Genomic DNA, 18,585 nt, shown 5'->3' with positions numbered 1-18,585 from the left:
CTGACGTGTGGCTCTTTTCCTTCTCCCTCTAGGTCTCAAAGTTCTTTGGAGCTGGATCAGGAGAGCCAGATGCAAGGTCTGCTGCAGCTGCGGGAGGTTCAGCACCAGCTGGAGAGGGACTGCAAGCGAGAGCACCTGCGCCAGGTGTTTAAAGGCGGGGCGGGGCTTCAAATAGTGGGCTCTAAGCCGGAGGTGCTGTGGGTGTCCATATGTTGTTGTTGGACTCTTATCAGCCCAAGCTAGCATGGTTGGGGATGATGGGAGCTGTAGCACAACAGCACCTGGCGGCCCTGAGATTCAGCATCCCTGCTCCCAAACCACCCTGTCCCTGCTGGGAAAGTTTGTATGTGCGCACAAAGGTAAATTGCACAAAGACCTTGAGATGTCTGAGCGGGTGGTTCTGTGTCTTGTAGTGCTGAGCTCTAGTTTCTGCCTTTTTTTAAAAAAAAAGAAAGAAACGATTCCAAGTTTTGTCCGTCCTCATGTCAAAATCTGTGCTCCTGTGGTTCTGCTCATACCCAACAGAATATTAAAAGCACAATAAATGTCATACATTAAAATCTCCCTTCTTTGTGTGCCTCCTCCACAAGAGGTTCGAAGGGTGGTAACATGAGAACGGGGCCTTTTCTGCTGTGACTCCCCACTTGTGGTTTGCTCTCCCCAGGGACGCTCCCCTGGCACCCTTTCATTATATATCCTTAGGTGGCAGTGAAAACGTTCCTCTTCTAATTAAACAATCTATGGTCTTTTAAACCATAGGTGAGAGCTAGGAAGATTAAGAAGAAAGAACTAGATGGGCTAGCAGCCAATTGAAATGGGGACTCTAATTTGCACATTTTTTTTGAGAATTACTTTTTATTCTGTGTAATAAGAAATTTTGGTGGATTTGACTATGGTTTTACTGCACATAAAGCGACTGCTGTATTTTTCCCCCTTTTACCCTTTTTTGGATGTTGCCATGGCCTTTGGCTAGTGCAATATGTAAGTAAGTAAGTCAGTCAGTCAAGCAAGCAAAAACAGTTGTTTTTAATTGTTGCATTGTTTTATTATTTTTGTCAACCACTCTGGGATTTGTTTATTTGTTTACAATCAACCAGTATATCAATTTTTAGAAGATAGTAACAACAGACACACCCTGGGCCCATTTTAAAGGTAAAGGGACCCCTGACCATTAGGTCCAGTCATGACCGACTCTGGGGTTGCGCGCTCATCTTGCTCTATAGGCCGAGGGAGCCGGCGTTTGTCCGCAGACATCTTCTGGGTCACGTGGCCAGCATGATTAAGCCACTTCTGGCGAATCAGAGCAACACATGGAAACACCGTTTACCTTCCCGCCAGAGTGGTCCCTATTTATCTATTTGCACTTTGACGTGCTTTCGAACTGCTAGGTTGGCAGGAGCAGGGACTGAGCAACGGGAGCTCACCCCGTCGCGGGGATTCAAACCGCCGACCTTCTGATTGGCAAGTCCTAGGCTCTGTGGTTTAACCCACAGCGCCACCCGTGTCCCTGGGCCCATTTTAGAGGAATATTAATTCCTGCCCCCATTTCTCTCCCACCCCGCCTCCCCCATCCTTGCCTCAGGCCCAGCAGCGCTTGAGAGAGATTGCCCGGGATTGCCAGGCTGCCCAGCTGAAGAAGTTGAAGGAGATGAGTGAAAAGTGAGTACTGGTGTGAGGCGAAATGGGAAGGGAAGCAGCAGCCTCTCTTGGGGACTCTCAGGGGCTGTTCTGCCTCCTCCAGATGCTGCCTGCCTTTTTGATAGGAAACTGCCTTAAGACAGAGTCAAACTGAGGTCCCACTGTGCTTGTGGGGACCTTCTCATCCTCCTGAGGTTGTTGGACTGCCGCTCCCATCATGCCTGACCTCTGGACATGCATGCTGAGGCTGATGGGAATTGGAGTCAAGGCTCCCCATCTCTGGTCTATGCTAAGTGGCAGCAGCAGTTCAGGGTTTCAAACTGGAGTCTTTCCCAGCGGAGGGCTTTCTGCTTGCAAAGCGGGTGCTTCACTGCTGCTCTGCTAAAGTAAGATTCTAGTCCTCATTGTTCTGAATGAAATACCTAATCAAACAGTAACTTAGGAAGCTGCCTTATATCAAGTCAGGCCATCGGTCTATCTTGCTCAGTGTTGTCTACACAGACTGGCAGTGGTTCTCCAGGGTTTTAGACAGGAGTCTCTCCTGGACCTACCTGGAAGTAGCAGTGATTAAAGCTGGGTCCTTCTGCTTTGCCACTGAGCCCACGCCCATTCTTTCCCTCCCTGCACCCCCAAACCTTTGGTTAGAGAGAAGAAGGAGCTTCAGAAAATCCTGGACCGGAAACGACACAACAGCATCACGGAAGCCAAATCCCGGGAGAGGAAGAGCAAAAAGGACGTGTGAGTTGAATTGGCTCGGGGATGGGTTGGTTTCCTTTGATTGCTTTCTAGGGGCTGCTTTTCCCGTAAGATCAAAGCAGGCGTGATCTTCTTTTTTAAAAAAATCTAAACCGAAATTAAACCTAAACTGAGATAAATGGAGAGAAACAGTATCCTCAAGTTCATAGTAGTGTCTTAGATCACATCTTAAAAAAAAATATATTCAGTTTCCATTTTATAATATTTAAACACATCCTCATTATTCACTTTACAGTGGTACCTCGAGTTAAGTACTTAATTCATTCCAGAGGTCCGTTCTTAACATGAAACTGTTCTTAACCTAAAGCACCACTTTAGCTAATGGGGCCTCCTGCTGCCGCCGCGCCACCGGAGCCCGATTTCTGTTCTAATCCTGAAGCAAAGTTCTTAACCTGAAGCACTATTTCTGGGTTAGTGGAGTCTGTAACCTGAAGCGTATGTAACCTGAAGCGTATGTAACCCGAGGTACCACTGTACTTCTTTTGCTCCTAAGAGCTTATCGACTTCCCTCCCTCCCACCTCTTGGTTTTCAAAATTAATCTTTATATCATAGCATTTATACATTTTCCAATTTACGTTTCACTCATTCAAAATGTCACAGTTTCTAAATAAATATAAAAAGGTAAGAGCAGTTACCGTTACAAGTCTTCTTACAACCCTGCTAGTGTTGTTGTCTTAGATCACATCTTAACCGTACGTCTGAAGAACCTTTATCTCAAAGAATTTTCTAAAGCCTGGAGTAAATTTGTAATTTATTTAAAAGACCACTGCAAACAGTTAAAATCTTTGGCAGGGATGTAGTGATACTTGTAATGTGGAATTATTTATGGCAATCATGGTTATATAATAGATGTGTAATGGTAAAAGATGCAGCAAATTTAAACTTAAACATGGAAGCCATGGAGGGAGGGAAGGAGGTCTGAAGGTTCAAAAGAACCTTGTATTTCAATGTCTGAAATGGTTATGTTTTATATGTATAAAATTAACAAAAACCCAATAAAAAAATATAAAACAAACAAACAAAAAACAAAAAATCTTCCCTGCCGCTCCCACTCACCAGTCCAGCTGCCACATTCTAGATTTGTTGTAGTTTCCGAGTCATCTTCAAAGATAGCCCCATGTTGTACGCCAGGGGTCAGCAAACCTTTTTAGCAGGGGGCCAGTCCACTGTCCCTCAGACCTTGTGGGGGGCCAGATTATATTTTGAAAAAAAATAATGAACAAATTCCTATGCCCCACAAATAACCCAGAGATGCATTTTAAATAAAAGCACACATTCTACTCATGTAAAAACACCAGGCAGGCCCCACAAATAACCCAGAGATGCATTTTAAATAACGCATTCTACTCATGTAAAAACACGCTGATTCCCGGACCGTCCACAGGCCGGATTTAGAAGGCGATTGGGCTGGTTCTGGCCCCAGGCCTTAGTTTGTCTACCCATGTTGTACGGATTGCATGCTTTCTTCATTACACACCAGTCCAGTGGGTGACGCTGGCTTTCTGTGTTCTCTTCCTTAGTCTTCGCATTGCTCCTCTCAGCAGGGAGGAGAATGGATGCAAAGCCAGGATGATTAGGCTGTATCTGTCATTGGCTCTGGCTCCACTTATTATTGGTCTTCCTGCCTTCTGCCATAGCAGCCCCAATGGGCACCTGCCACCCCTAGCTACGATTTGCAGAAGCGCACAATTTTTAAGGGGCAAACCCTTAAGGGCATGGGAGCTGCTGGGCCTCAAGCCACATTCTTGAAGGCCCATCTCACCAGAGCTGGAAGACCCCAACCTGGGTTGCTTGGAGAGGTGGTGGGATTGCCGGTTCTGCTTTGGTTTACGGCTAGTGTCTTGTGCTTGTTTGTGTGGAGAGGACAGGAGTTTTTTTACTTGGAAACAGGGACTTATCTTCTCATCCTGAAAAGGCTCTTTGTCTTCCCTCAGGGAACTGACGGAGATAAACAGGAGACATATCACCGAGTCGGTGAACTCCATTCGCAGGGTGAGTTTCCCATTCCCATTTTTATTCATTTTTCAATTATTATTATTATATTTCTATCCCACCTTCCTCCAAGGAGCTCAAGGTGCTACATGTTGTGAAGGTAAAACCAGGAGTTACCACAACTCTGGGAGGTAAGTTAGGTTGAGAGACAGTGGCTGGCCCAAGGGCATACAGTGTCCGTTTACTTTTATAAATTGGACATTAATATAAAATGAATTTTATTTTTATACACACACACACAGAGACACACACCCCACTTGGTTATATAGAAATAATAATAATGATGATGATTTAATAATAATAATTTATTATTTATATCCTGCCCATCTGGCTGGGTTTCCCCAAACCTCAAAGCTGTGTCTAGTAGGGTTGAAGACCTTCATTTTTCAATGACACTTTTAAGTGGAGAAAATTTTATCCCATTCTTTATCTGTTCAGTAGTGTATTGGATTTGAAATTGTTTTGCATGTGAATTTGTGTGTTTGTGTTTCTTTTGTAAGTCTTTATTGTCAGCTTCAACATGCACAGCAAGTAACATACAACAGTAGTGTTGGTTAGAATTATTTTTTTATTGCTTGGGAACTTTTCACATTAATTTGTTTTCACATAAGTGTTATTGCTATCATTCACACACACACACACACACACACACACACACACACACACACAGTACATAACCTGAAAGCATTTTTAACGGATGTTTTATTTTTTAAAAAAACATTGTGTTTATTGCTATTTTGATTGTATTTTTTTTCATAAAAGTGTTTATATACTGCTATCTCAGTGGTTAGCAGTATATAAACACTTTTGGACAGTGTTCTTAAAGCTACGAATGTGAGTTTGACCAAGCTGTGGGAGGCAGTGGAAGACAGGAGTGCCTGGCATGCTCTGGTCCAGGGGGTCACGAAGAGTCGGACACGACTAAACAACAAGAACAACAACTGCTATCTCATAAAAAAAATTTGAAGGTGATCTGTTCAGCAACATAAAAACCACACAACCCACCCCAGTTAAAACCAGTTGATACAAAATCTTAAGGGTCAATTTATAAGCAGGCAAAAGAGGGACCTCAGCATGCCTTTCCTGGGAAGCTGCTCCATAGAGTAGGCATCACCACCAAAAAGGCCCTTTTGCTCAACTCTATAAACAGCGTTACTCTTGGCAAAGCAAAAGCAAGGAGAGCTTCACACTGAGCACAAATCCCACACGTGTGTGTAGAAAAAGAAACAATTCCTGCGATAACCCTGATTCCCAGGTTGTAAATTTAGAACATTCAAAACTGGCATTTTTTATTTATATATAAAAAAATGAGCCTGGAAACAAATCGCAGTCCAATTATGACCTAAGAATGGTTCATCCTGCCAGCCCTGGACACACAAGTTCTGGCCGCTGCTTCCTCAGCTCATTAAAGTTTCTGGACCATCTCCAAGTGTGGGCGCATTACAGGGATCTGACCTGGAAGCATCAAAGGCAGGCATGACCAAGGAGGGGTAGGCCTTATTTCCCCCAGGAAACACTGTAGCTTGCGAGTCTGAGCCAACTGGTGAAAAAAGAGCTATGTTCACGTTATCCCTGCTTCACTGACTCTGCTCTTCCTTCCATCCCAAAGCTTGAGGAAGCCCAGAAACGGCGCCAAGAGAAGCTACTGGCAGGACACCAGGGGATACTACAGCTGATTGAGGACGAAGAGCCACGGGTGAGTGCGGCAAATGCTTCTGGGAGTCGCAGAATTGTAGAGTTGGGAGGAACCACAAGCGTCATCTAGTCCAATGCGGGAATCTTTTGGCCAACACGGGGCTCAAGCCCACAACTCTGAGAGTCTCCTGCTCTTACCGACTGAGCCTGGGTTTTTATTTTTCAAGTTGTCCGTTGGAAAAATTCTAGAATACAGTGGTACCTCGGGTTAAGTACTTAATTCGTTCCGGAGGTCCGTTCTTAACCTGAAACTGTTCTTAACCTGAAGCACCACTTTAGCTAATGGGGCCTCCTGCTGCCGCTACACCGATGGAGCCCGATTTCTGTTCCTATCCTGAAGCAAAGTTCTTAACCTGAAGCACTATTTCTGGGTTAGCAGAGTGTGTAACCTAAAGTGTATGTAACCCGAGGTACCACTGTATATATCTGGGCAGGGAAGGGGGTTATTGGGACCCTCCAAGGGCAACTGGGGCCTGTGCGACTCCCTTTTCCCACGCCTCCTCCCTAGGCCATAGTCCCCTCATCCATTGGCTCTGCTCCATAACCTCTACAAATGCTTTTGTCTGTGTCGAATGCTTACTTGAGCTGTGATAATGTCTCTTGCTTGCCTGGTTAGAGGGATCCTGGGAAGTGTAGTTTTTTCAGGGGGCTGAGAATTGTTAGGAGGCTCACTCTTCCCCCTTCCCAGTGCTACAATCTCTAGGATGGTTTAACAATCAAGCCCTCTTCCCAGGGAACTCTGGGAAATGTAGTTCCCTGTGAGGGGAGTAGGTGGGAAGAAACTTTTCTTCTCTCAGAATGGAGAACTTGGGAGTCGTGCAATGAAGCTAAAAGATCCAGGACAGGCAAAAAAGAAGTCCTCCATACAGCACATATGTAACCTCTGGAATTTACTGTTCCAGAAGATACAGCAATGGTCACCAGCTTGAAAGACGGTTAGAAAAAATCATGGAGGGTGATGCTATCAGAGGCTACTAGCCATGATGACTATGTTCCCCCTCCCCTGTTGAGGGCGATAGTGTGCTTCTGAATACCTCTTGCTAGGAATCGCAAGTGGGGAGAGTTGCTCTTGAACTCGGGTCCTCTTCTTGGGTTCCTGTAAGCATCTGGTTGGACACTCTGAGAAAAAGATGCTGGACTGGATGGGCCATTTGCCTGATCCTGCGCAGCTTTTTATTGCGTTGTTTTCTTAGGCAAACATGGGAGAAGACCTTTTCTTTTGAAAGAATGGCTGTAGGGGCAGGGGATGGGGAACCCAGGGGCCAAATACGCCCCTCCAAGCCTCTCTTTCTGGTCCTTAGAAGTCTCCCCAGGCTTCACATCCTCCTTCAGGGCTTTTCCTGCCTGGAATGAGCTCTTAGGCTCTGATAATGCCTCTTGTTTGTGCAGATGGAGGATAGAGGGCAGGGTATGAATGTGTGTTTTTGTGTGGAGACTATCCTCCTGCTGAAAGGTGAAAATCTGTGTTAGTTGCTGTGCCTGCTTTTGCCTCTGGCCCCAGCCACCACTGCCCTGTGGCCTCTGGCAAACAAAAAAGGCAGGCTTAAGGCTGCTGCTTCCACCTTCTAGGGCTGGTTGCCAAGTCATAAAGCGGCTGCGTCTTCCCGTCACCTGGCAGCCACCCAGCCGGAGAGCACTTTCTGCGTTTGCCAGCGCCAAAGACCTCCCATTGTTGAGCCAATTTAAAGTGTTAACACGCAGGCAGCCTGCGGGCTGAGGCCATCGAGGAAGCGCTTCCAAGTGGCCTTGCTTCCTACCCAAGCTGTAAAGTGTTTGCAATCTGCTGAACAGCGTGAAGAGCCTTCCCACTGACTCCAGCAGCTCCTGAGAGTGTGGGCCCTTCTCTCTCTCTTTGGTTGTGTTTTAGGCTCCAAATCTTCTGTTTCTAGTTTTTAAGAATGGATGGTGTTACAGAGCGTTTAGGATTGGTTTCTGTTGTGTACATAGTTGTGTTTGCTAACCGTTGCTTTTCTTCTATGAATTCGAGTTGTCTGTTCGTTCTGGCTATAAGTTCTCAGGCCTCGGGAGCGTTCCCATTTTTGTGTGTGTTCACAAGCAGAAATGGGCTGCCAGAGGACGATTAAAAAGATAGGGAGTTGAGTCCATTTAGCCAAGTATCGTCAACACTGACCGGCAGTGGCTGTCCAGCGTTTCAGGAATGACGTCTCTACCAGCCTTACCTGGAAATGCCAGGGATCAAATCTTGGGCTTTCTGCATGCAGGGCAGATGCTGTACCACTGAGCTATGCCACTTTGCCAATAGGAACATAGGAAGCTGCCTTATATTGAGCCAAACCGTTGGTCCATCTAGCTCTGTACTGTCTACACTGACTGGCAGCAGCTCTTTGGGGTTTTAGACAGGAAGTCTTTCCCAGCCCTACTTGGAGTTGGCAAGGGATTGGACCTGAGACCTTCTGCACACAGAGCAGATGTGCTAGCACTGAGCTTATGGCTCTTCTCCATGCTGTAGGAGCTGCCCACCTGCCAAAGGGATGGCAGCCTAATTATCACCCCCTGCATAGAGACCTGAGATGCAAATTTTTAGCAGCCTTCATTCTCACTCTGTGTGTTTGTGTGTGTGTGAAGGGTGGCCCATCCCCTTTTGCCACTGGAGGCGAAGTGGGAATTGCTGCCTCCTGTGCCTGCCCACCGTGCCCCACTTCCGCTACCACCATCGCACCCCGATTCTCACAAATCCCAGTGCGAACCTGGCGTGCTCCTTCAGGTCTTGCCATTCACTTGACTTCTGGGGACGGGGAAGGCGAGCAGCGGTGCCACATGTGAGAAAGCCTCTCTGCCACTGATGGAAGCGGTGGAGCGGGCGGGCGTAGCGCCACCCCTTGAGTTTTGTGAGACGTTAGAAACAGCTCATAGCAGAGATGGGAGCGTGTTCATTTCTCTCCCCTCCCTCTTCTCTCCTTTCTCCCTTACCCCATCCCTCCCCAGTTGGCAGCCCAGTTGGAACGCGAGTGCGAGCTGGAGGGCCTCACTCTGCCTCAGGAGATCCGCCGTTACCTGCAGGAAGAGCTGGATGGCAGCATCAGCAACGGGCACCCCCCAGGCTCTCCCCTCGGCCCCACCCCTCCCGAAGAAGACCTGACCGTCTTGTGAGACTTGGAGGAGGACACCCGGCAGTGGCTGCAGTGCTGATGTGCACATGCGCACACATGCACGCGAGAGAGAAACGGGAGGCATCTTTGGGGCATCTCCCGCCATCCCAGGGCTTGTTAAAAAATGTGTCGCGGGGCAGAGCCTATGGAAGAAAAACACACACTAAAGGCACTTGGCTTCCCCCACCCCCTTTCCTTTAAAAAGCAAAAAGAGCAAATGTTTTATTTTTTTAAACTAATTTTTTTTTAATTCATTAACTAAGTACAACTTGTCTTCTCCCAACCTCTCGGTCTGTGCTTTTTGAAGCTGGAAGAAAGACTTGCGGGAGGAGGAGTGACTGGTGAGGGCTAAAGTATCAGGCAACCCTGGCGCCACCAACATGCATTCATGCGCACCTCACACGTTGTGGGGGCGAGACAGGGAGGATGGCAGCTGATGGCGGCCTCTTTTGTGTTTTTTTTTCCTTTTAATGCACTATCTAGGGAGGGTGGGATCTCCCATACTCCCTGCTCGCCAATACTTTTTCCCCTGCAGAGGGGAAGGAAGCAAAAAGGGCTATTTTAAAAATAAGATCCTCCTCTTTAAAAAAAATAAAAATGGAGCATGTGAGGGAAAAACATGTGGGAAAACACCTCCACTCTCCCCCAGAGGAGCAGGGCTGCCTGCACATGTAAAGCACATGACTTCCCCAAAGAATTCTGGGTACTGTTGTTTGTTGAGGGTGCAGGGAACTAGTCCTCTGTGAGGGGGGAAACTATAGCTCCCAGGATTCTTTGGTGGATGTTGTGCACTTTACCGTGTGGATATGTGGGACTGATCCACCAAGGCTTTTCTCACCAAAGGAGGGCCGGGCCTCCATACACACTGTACATTTATAGCATGACTCCCTCGCCTCCGGGAATCCTGGGAATGGTAGTTTACCCCTCTCTAAGCTCCAATTCCCAGCACCCTTAACAAACTATAGTTCCCAGGGTTCTCTTGGGGAAGTCGTGCACTTTAGATCTTACGGTATGTACACAACCTGTGTATGTTTCTCCCTCTCACCCTTCCCCCCTTTCTATGGGGTGAGGAGCTCGGGGGGCAGGGAAGCGGTGGACAGATTTGGGAAGGCAATGCAACAAAAGGGCTAATTAAAAAATCCTGGGAGGCAGGTCCTTCGCTGCTTTGGGAGATGGGTGCGAAGAGCAAAAGGGGAGGGGGGCTTTTGTTCTGCCCATGTTGTGGCAGGAAGACAACCTAGAGCCCCTCTCTTTTTATTTCTTATTTCCTTCCTATGGATGTAATTTTCTTTCTTGCCTTAACTTTTTTTTTAACATATGTAATAAACGTGTAATTCAGTTGCCTTCTGTTTCTTCCTTGGTTCAGAGAAGGAATGGGGTGGTAGTGGAATAGATGGAATAGATAAGTCCCCCTGCCCCACTCTTCTTTTTCCTTATTAAGCCAGCTTTGTGGCTTTATTACTATCGTAGGAACGCTTGGCCGACATCTCATCCTTGTAAAAGTCCAGACTTTTCCCGGCTCACTTCCCCTTGCAGAGTTACCATTCCCAGAGTGATTTAACAAGCAGTCCCTCGCCACAGTGAATGCTGGCAATTGCAGCTCTGTGAGGGGAATAAGGGGTCTCCTAACAACTCTCAGCATCCTTGACAAACCACAGTTCCCAGAATTCTTTGGGGAAGCCATGACTGTTTAAAGTGGTATCATAGCCCTTAAAATGTATGGTGTGGGTGTGGCCAAAGGTGGAAAGCAGGCTGAGCCTTTTTAAGCCCCTCCCCTCAGGCCAACTTCTCCCACACTCCACCCCTTTGTGACTCACTACATCTTAAAGGGCCAGCCGTTTGCCTGAAGACGGGCCCTGCACTTCCTGGACTGGGCAAGTCCTGTGGGAAGCATTGGAGTTGCTTAGAGGAAGGCGCCTGTGAAGGTCTAAGCTTGTTTCCCAAACTTGGGTCTCCAGCTGTTTTTGGACTGCAACTTCCCTCTAGTTGGCAAGACCAATGGTCAGGGATGATAGGAATTGTAGTCCAAAAACAGCCGGAGACCCAAGTTTGAGAAATGCTGGTCTAGACTGTGGCCCCATAGATCCAAGAGGGTCTTCTGCAAGCTTATGCTCTCAGCTTTGGGTTCAGTCGTTTCCTGACCTCCAACAGGAGGCTATGTCTCTCTTTGTCCCTGAACACTGGCCATACAAGGAGGTCCACAGGTTCCCCAGCCCTGTTAGAGAACAGCGCTCTGAAATATCTTAGGCTATGTTCACATGGCCGCTTACTCCAGTTCTAGGGTGATCCCACCCCTGTGTTTGAAGCCGAGTACTCATGATGTTAACCACAGTTCCTCTGCATCCTGTGGCTTCCTGAGAAATACTCCCGTTCCTCAAACCGGTTTACGTCCAGTTAGAAAACAGAAGCCACAGCTAAGCTGAGGTGTGTAGCATTCAGGCAGCCTTTGCACGTATGCAAATGAGAACATTGGAGTTTGGTGCAGGGGAACAAACCAGATAATGGATATGGGGCAAAGACATCCCCCACTCTCTCGTCGTACAGCTGTGTAAGAAAGTGACTTGAAACGTAGCAGGGAACAACCTTGCTGTGTTTCAAGCCATGTAGCCTTAGTATAATTTGCACTCCACCTGGAACACTTTGCGGTGGGGGGGGGAGAAAATGAAGGACGTGCACCTGTCCAAAACACCTGGTCAGAAACCAAGCCACACCTCCTTGAGTCACAGCAACAGGAGTGCCTTAAACATGGCTTGCTTTCGGGATCCTGTAAATCCAGCAGCAGAAAAGAGTGGGATAAGCAAAGTCGAGCTGGGTTAGGCCACTGTTTCCTCTGTGACCATCCTCTTGCCTGTTGGAACTCCATAAAGACAGGTGAAGCCTGCCATCCCTCGGATAAGACCATTTGTCCAGCTTGCAGGGAACCTTAGGCCCAAGTTTGGGAAACACTATTTTTTTTCTAAATAAGATGATAAACCTATATATATATATATTAAAAAATGCACAGCTTTCTTGAATAAGTTTTAAATAGTTTTTTGTTTTGTTTTTTAGAAAACACACGCACACACAACACAAACACAAATCCAAGGTAGTGCAGGCAACAGGACATAAGAGGGAGGGCACATTTTTTGTTTTTTTGGGAAAACCAGACAGCAGGCACGAGCAACAGGCAGGCACTGGTGCAAAAGACGAACGGGCAAGCATGGACACCAGAGTGACTTACAGAGACACGAGATTGTATGGGTCGGGGTCACAGGGGCCACCATGCAAACTGAGGCATGGGACGTACCAATGTCGCCCCCCCCCCGAGAGGAGGGAAGCACCATGCGCAGCGGCCGTGGCGTCTGGACAGGAGGAGGGGGGTGTCCACATTAAGGGACAAAGAAGGGGCAGACAATTGCATGGGTGCCGGAGGTTTGTGGGTTTTCTTCTTTTTAAATAAAAATAAAATAATTTCTGCGGGGGGCTTCCCCACCCTGTAAGTAAAATAAACTCAACTAAATAGAAATCTGAGTTCTGTACAGAAAAGGGGAGTTGAATAATAATATGGGGTTGTTGTTAATTTGGGAAGGGGGAGCGCTGTGCCGTGGAAGAGGAAGGGAGGAGAAAGCAGCTATCCTAGATCTAGCTATACTTCTGTTTTTTGCTGTTTTGAGATTTTTGTGCTGTTCTTGGGAGTTTGTAAAGAGTGCAGGTTTTTCGGAGGGTATTGACTGTGCTTGGAACAAGGTAAACTGGCTGATTAGGATCCTTCTTCCCTTCTCCTATCTATTCTCGCTTGCTTTTTCCACCTTTCTCTCCCTCCCTCCCTCCCTCTCCCTGCCCCCAGCCTTCTTTGGATCATTTGGCCAGGAACAGGAGGAAGATAGCACAACCTTGACTTGCGCCTAAAATTCCAGTTTTGCCGACATCATTATGTTACCATCCGCTGGGATGCAAAGAGCGCCCCATCTCTCTCGCTGCAAGAAACTGGCCAGGCTTAAGGGGAAGGACAGTGTGTCCAACTAACTGGTCCTCCAACACTTGCAAGGATAAGAATAATTGGCAGGGCTGGTCAGTATTCCCCCCCCCCATCCCACTGTTTTCTGAGGCTACTAATTCACCCAGGTCGGTGTGGAAAGGGGTGGCCTATGCCCTGGCTCAGCTTCCCTTGAATCTGTTGCACCCCAAGATGGGTCTAAAATCAGGGTTCTTAATAGCTTGGCATTTTCTCTCTCCAAACAGAGGCGGGCAACTCTGCCATCAGTCCATCGCAGAAGCCTTGGCCAGAATTCGACCCTGTAACTTTGTCCCGGTTTTGTTACCACCTTAGTCATTACTAGACCGCATGGCTGGCGTCGGCCAAAGTCTTCACTGAACCGTTGTGGAAGTGAAGGTGTTCTCATGTGCTTGAGAAAAAAGGGGGTCTCCCAACTTGGGGAGGGAGGGTTTGCCTTTTCCTTTCCCCCCCTCCACCGCCAAGTCATCCAGGGATCAGTTTCCCAAGGTTTGGACAGGGGCCTCCCCCAGGCCAAACCCGAAAGCGAATCTCCCAGTCTGCCCTTGTCTCTCAGAAGCCCTGAATGTGGCAGTAGGCTTCCAGGGCAGCCAGGAGGATGTAGACCAGCCATAGGCTCAGGAAGAGGAGGGTTGCCAGGATTTTGGGGCTTCGGGGACCGCCCAGTTCTCCGCCGATGGGTGCGCGGCGCCGGTACAGTAACACCGCAATGCTGAAGAAGGCGAAGATGGTGAAGAGGGTGACCGAGAAGGCCAGGTTGCCGGGCTTCACGCGAAAGGGCTGGCCTTTGCTGGCCCAGTACCCGGCTGCGATAGTCCAGGCCACCCCAATGCCCAGGAAGACGTTGACTGCATTGCTGCCCGTCACATTCCCAATGGAGGCGTCGGCGTGCTGGTCTTGGATGGCGGCAACTTTGCTGGCAAAGGTATCTGCAGAGACAAAAGGGCAGAAGGGGGTTGCAAAACAGATACTCTATGGCCATGCTTTCTTCCAACCACATTGAGGCTCACCCAGGGTATCGTCTAATCCAGGGTTTCCCAAACATGGGTCTCCAACTGTTTTTGGACTACAACTCCCATCATCCCTAGCTAGCAGAACCAGGGGTCAAGGATGATGGGAATTGTAGACCAAAAACATCTGGAGACTCAAGTTTGGGAAACCCAGAACTAAACGAACCAGTATTTCGACTTGGTAGAAGACAGTTTCCTATGTTCCTGCCATACGAGGCTCCATTCAAGGCAGGCAAAAGCCCTCAAGGAAAGTGCAGATCAGGGCTGGTGAGTGGGATGCAGCCTGGGGCAACTGGAGGGCCAAACAGAGCTTGGAGGGCCACGTTTTGATGCTAGGATTCTCCAATTCTCATCTAAGGGGTGAGTGTGCCAGAATTTTGGGAAACTAAGGGCAGGGCGGACTTTTGTAACATGGCACCCTAGTGTCCCAAGCAAGGACAAGATTTGGTGCCCCTCCCATATTAATGTAGGTTTTATCATCAACATTATCATTTTGTGCCCCCTCGGCTAACCGCCCACACCGTCCTAAATCCGGCACTGCCATGGGTGCAGCAACCCTGCACCTTCTCAGGACACTGTGAAATCAGAATAAATTGTTTGAGCAGGAGGCAAATCTCCCAAACGAATGTCTCCATTTTCCCCCTTGCTAAGCCTAAAAAAAAAAGTCTGCGAAATAAAATAAAGTAAAAATCTGTATTACACTGCTGTGCAATCGTACTTCCAATCCTCTCCAGAACCCTTCATTCTTTGCCACGTAATATATATTTGGGCATTTAAGCACTTTGCAGGGTTAGCTTCCCACTCTCCCTCTCTCAATATGAGATTTAGCCTTATCATCATTTCTCCACCAGCTCATCAAGACAGCAAGTTTTCTCCTTTCTAATCCTGTTCTCCAGACTGCCTGTTAAATACAGCCGCCTCTCTTCCCCGACAATCCTCTTGCCGTCGCCTCTGGCTTTGTCGGCCACATGTTCTGAGACGTGAGAGTCTCCTGCTCTTTCATCCTGAGCCATTAATATGAACCCAAGGCTCGCCCCCGCTCTGCTCACCCTAAATAGCAAGAGCAGGCTTAGGATTTGTTAGAGCCCCTGGTGTGTGTGCACGCCAGAGATGGGGAACTTTTGGCCCTCCATTTCCCATCAGCCCCAATGACCTTCATTTGGGACAACTGACTGAGGTTCCTAGCTGCCAATATTAACAAATTAAAGCAATGGGGTAGCTCACAAGACTCCTAATCTCAGAGCTGTGGGTTCAAGCCCCGCATTGGGCAAGATTCCCGCATTGCAGGGGGTTGGACTGGATAATCCTCAAGGTCGCTTCCAGCTCTATGATTCTATGACTTAAGGGTAAAGGGTAGAGGGACCCCTGACCATTAGGTCCAGTTGTGAACGACTCTGGGGTTGCGGCGCTCATCTCGCTTTATTGGCCGAGGAAGCCGGCGTACAGCTTCCAGGTCATGTGGCCAGCATGACTAAGCCGCTTCTGGCGAACCAGAGCAGCGCATGGAAACGCCATTTACCTTCCCGCTGGAGCGGTACCTATTTATCCACTTGCACTTTGAAGTGCTTTTGAACTGCTAGGTTGGCAGGAGCAGGGACTGAGCAACGGGAGCTCACCCCGTCATGGGGATTCGAACCGCCGACCTTCTGATCAGCAAGTCCTAGGCTCTGTGGTTTAACCCACAGCGCCACCCGTGTCCCTTATTCTATGACTTACCTCCCAATAATTTACTCCTACCAATAGGGAACCTACGTAAGGACTCTATATGGGCTCGTGGATACCCCATAAGGGAAAAGGGCAGATTTTGTTTACAACAGAGGGGAAGCACTTTGCAAAAGCAGCTCCTCTGGGGGCAGATTAAAATAAGGTTTGTGGGTTCCCTACCTTTGGAGTAGAAAAGGTGGGCTGGATCTGGAGATCTGGAGAAAGAGCTCTGATCTGTCTGCAGGACTGCAGAGCTAAAAACAGTGATTTTCTTCCTTGAGGCATAAGTGCCTTTTTCCTCTCCCCTCTATGCCCTTTTATTCTGGGTTGATGGAATTATATGGGGTTCTACTACCTAATAAACTAGAAGACAAAATAAAATACTTAACTTTGGGCAGGACAGAGAGGCTGAAGGTGGTAACACCCACTTTTGCCTCTGGCTCCACCCGCCACTGATATGTGGCCCTCAGAAGGCTGCCCAAAGGGGAATGCAGCCCTCGGGCTGGCAAACAGTACCCCACTATGATTTATAGGATTGCTCTGGTTTATGATTAAAGCATATTTGTGCCCTACAGTGCAATCCTATACGTGTCTATCTTGATGTATGTCTTGCTGAGTTCAATGGGGCTTATTCCCAGGTAACTAAGAGAGGCTCACAGTCTGTTTGTTTGTGTGTGTGTGTGTGTGTGTGTGTGTGTGTGTGTGATTGATTGTAGAATTAGGCAAATTAAGGCTGTCGATAGCTATTAGCTGTTGACAGTTAAAAATGCAAAGTCTATGTAAAGAGGGAGTTTGCCTCTAAATCCCAGGTGCTGTGAGACAAACCATCCTGGAAAGTCAATGCCTTGTCACACTCTGCTTATGCTGTTAAGTGTATGGATGGCGACTAGACCTCCCTGCTTCTTTGATTGCAGTCAAGAAAGCGGGAAAGTCTATCTGCCACCCAAAGGCTTAATAGATTTTTTATTAAAAAAATAATTTGTTGAAAATCAATTTTTTAAAATTGTTAAAGGAGAGACTGGATGGCAGATAAACTGCTTTCTTGACTGTGATCTCTTTTAGCTGATTTTAACGTTGTATTTTTAAAATTATTGAAGTCCTTTGTCTGCCCTGCCCTGGCCTTGTTAGAGATATAAGTTGCTTGTGTGTTTGTAGAGACCTTTGGTCTAACCCAAGGCAACAAAGGCTAATAATAATAATAATAATAATAATAATAATAATAATAATAATACTGTAATAATATCCCTGTTGCCTTGGGATAGGCCAAAGGTCTCTTCAAGCCCCAAATTAATTAATATTCTTTTATTTCATTTCATTTTGTCAATTTATATCCTGCCCCTCCTCCCAAATGAGCCCATGGTGGCAGCAATTATCGTTACTGTTACTGCTGTATTGTTTTTAACACTCATTTGGGAGCTGCCCAGAGTGGCTGGGGAAACTCAGCCAGATGGACGGGGTATAAATAATAAATAAATTATTATTATTATTATTATTATTATTATTATTATTACTACTACTACTACTACTACTACTATAGTTATTATTATTATCCATTCAGTTTCTTACCCACACCTCATCACAAGGTCCTACGCCAAAGGCGAAGACTATGTGTTCAGGTATTTCCTCAGCACATGACAGAAGCTGCACAATGAAGGATTTACCTCTGGGGAGGGAATGCCACAGTTTGGGGGCAACCACAGAGAAAGCCCTTCTCTCGGACCTTCCCCTACTTCCTCCTTGAACATTTGAGGGCCGGGGAGCTCCCAAGAAGACCCCTCTGCCGATTTTTCCCCAGGGGTGGTCTGTGGGGAGTGAGCCAACCTTTCAGATACTCAGATTACATTAATCAATGTGATGCCTATTTCAAGATAGTTTGGTGGCTTGTTTTGTTTTTAACTGGCCTGGCTAGTATGCCTTTACATCAATTTTAAAGAGGCAAAGCTTTTCAGGACAGTCAGAGGCAAACCTGGATTCCTCCCAGCTGATCGGGGCCAAGAGAACCCATAAAATACAATTTGCCCTGTGGCGGTTCCACCCTTCCCCTCACTGAGGTCACTCCTGACCCTGATATGATCTGCCCCACTTGCCGCCCCTCACTGACCAGGCACGGAGGTGCCCAGGGCCACGAACACCACGGCTGTGACAGAGTCTTTGAGGCCGATGGTGCAGCCAAAGTGGGCGGCCAGGTCTCCGGTGAGGGCGGTGAGGACTCCGATGAGGCAGATGGAGACGAAGAAGCAGGCCCAGCCGCACCAGTATTCGGTTGGCGGCACAAAGGCAAACAGAACTTTCCAGAAAACCGTCAGGAAGTGCATGATGTAGTCGAAGCAAGAGGGGAGGCGCTCCTCGCCAGAGTCGTCGTCCTCGTCGTCACCTGGAGGGAGGGAGCACAGAGAGACACCTTAAATCAGGGGTGTCAAACTCAAATTCATCGGGGGCCGCATCAGCAGTTTGGTCACCCTCAAAGGGCGGGTTGTATCTGTAGGACTATGTGTCCACTCTTTATTATCACTTTCCCATCTCTCCTGAAATTGCCTTCCCTCTGCATCAGCTCCGCCTCCGCCACTTCCACCGCCCCCCAAGGCCTGGTCGCTCTTCTTGTGCTTGTACTTGTCCTTGCACATCTTGTTGCGGTGCCTCTTGCACATCCAGGGCTTGCGCTGCTTGGCCACTTGCGTGGTGGTC

The 18,585-nt window shown here is 47.7% G+C and overlaps 2 protein-coding genes across 3 annotated transcripts in view; one reads left to right on the top strand and one right to left on the bottom strand.

The window, feature by feature from the left end:
- The window catches only part of PLCB3 (phospholipase C beta 3), a 68,799-nt gene extending 58,264 nt beyond the window's left edge, over window positions 1-10,535 (top strand). For both annotated transcript variants that reach the window (XM_053368227.1, XM_053368226.1), the window contains exons 28-33: window positions 33-144; window positions 1,583-1,659; window positions 2,284-2,376; window positions 4,330-4,387; window positions 5,997-6,083; window positions 9,029-10,535. In XM_053368227.1, coding sequence (XP_053224202.1) covers window positions 33-144; window positions 1,583-1,659; window positions 2,284-2,376; window positions 4,330-4,387; window positions 5,997-6,083; window positions 9,029-9,193 — 592 coding nt within the window. In that variant the 3' untranslated portion in view covers window positions 9,194-10,535. The remainder of the gene's footprint in view (window positions 1-32; window positions 145-1,582; window positions 1,660-2,283; window positions 2,377-4,329; window positions 4,388-5,996; window positions 6,084-9,028) is intronic.
- Window positions 10,536-12,206: 1,671 nt separating this feature from the next.
- The window catches only part of LOC128403297 (sodium/calcium exchanger 1-like), a 29,617-nt gene continuing 23,238 nt past the window's right edge, over window positions 12,207-18,585 (bottom strand). The window contains exons 6-7 of the mRNA XM_053367965.1: window positions 18,002-18,274; window positions 12,207-14,115 (exon numbers count right to left, since the gene is read on the bottom strand). Coding sequence (XP_053223940.1) covers window positions 13,739-14,115; window positions 18,002-18,274 — 650 coding nt within the window. The 3' untranslated portion in view covers window positions 12,207-13,738. The remainder of the gene's footprint in view (window positions 14,116-18,001; window positions 18,275-18,585) is intronic.

The sequence above is a fragment of the Podarcis raffonei genome, chromosome 16 (genome assembly GCF_027172205.1).
Source record: "Podarcis raffonei isolate rPodRaf1 chromosome 16, rPodRaf1.pri, whole genome shotgun sequence".
In the NCBI taxonomy this organism is placed as follows: Eukaryota; Metazoa; Chordata; class Lepidosauria; order Squamata; family Lacertidae; genus Podarcis; species Podarcis raffonei.
This window is presented reverse-complemented; position numbering and strand designations above follow the sequence as displayed.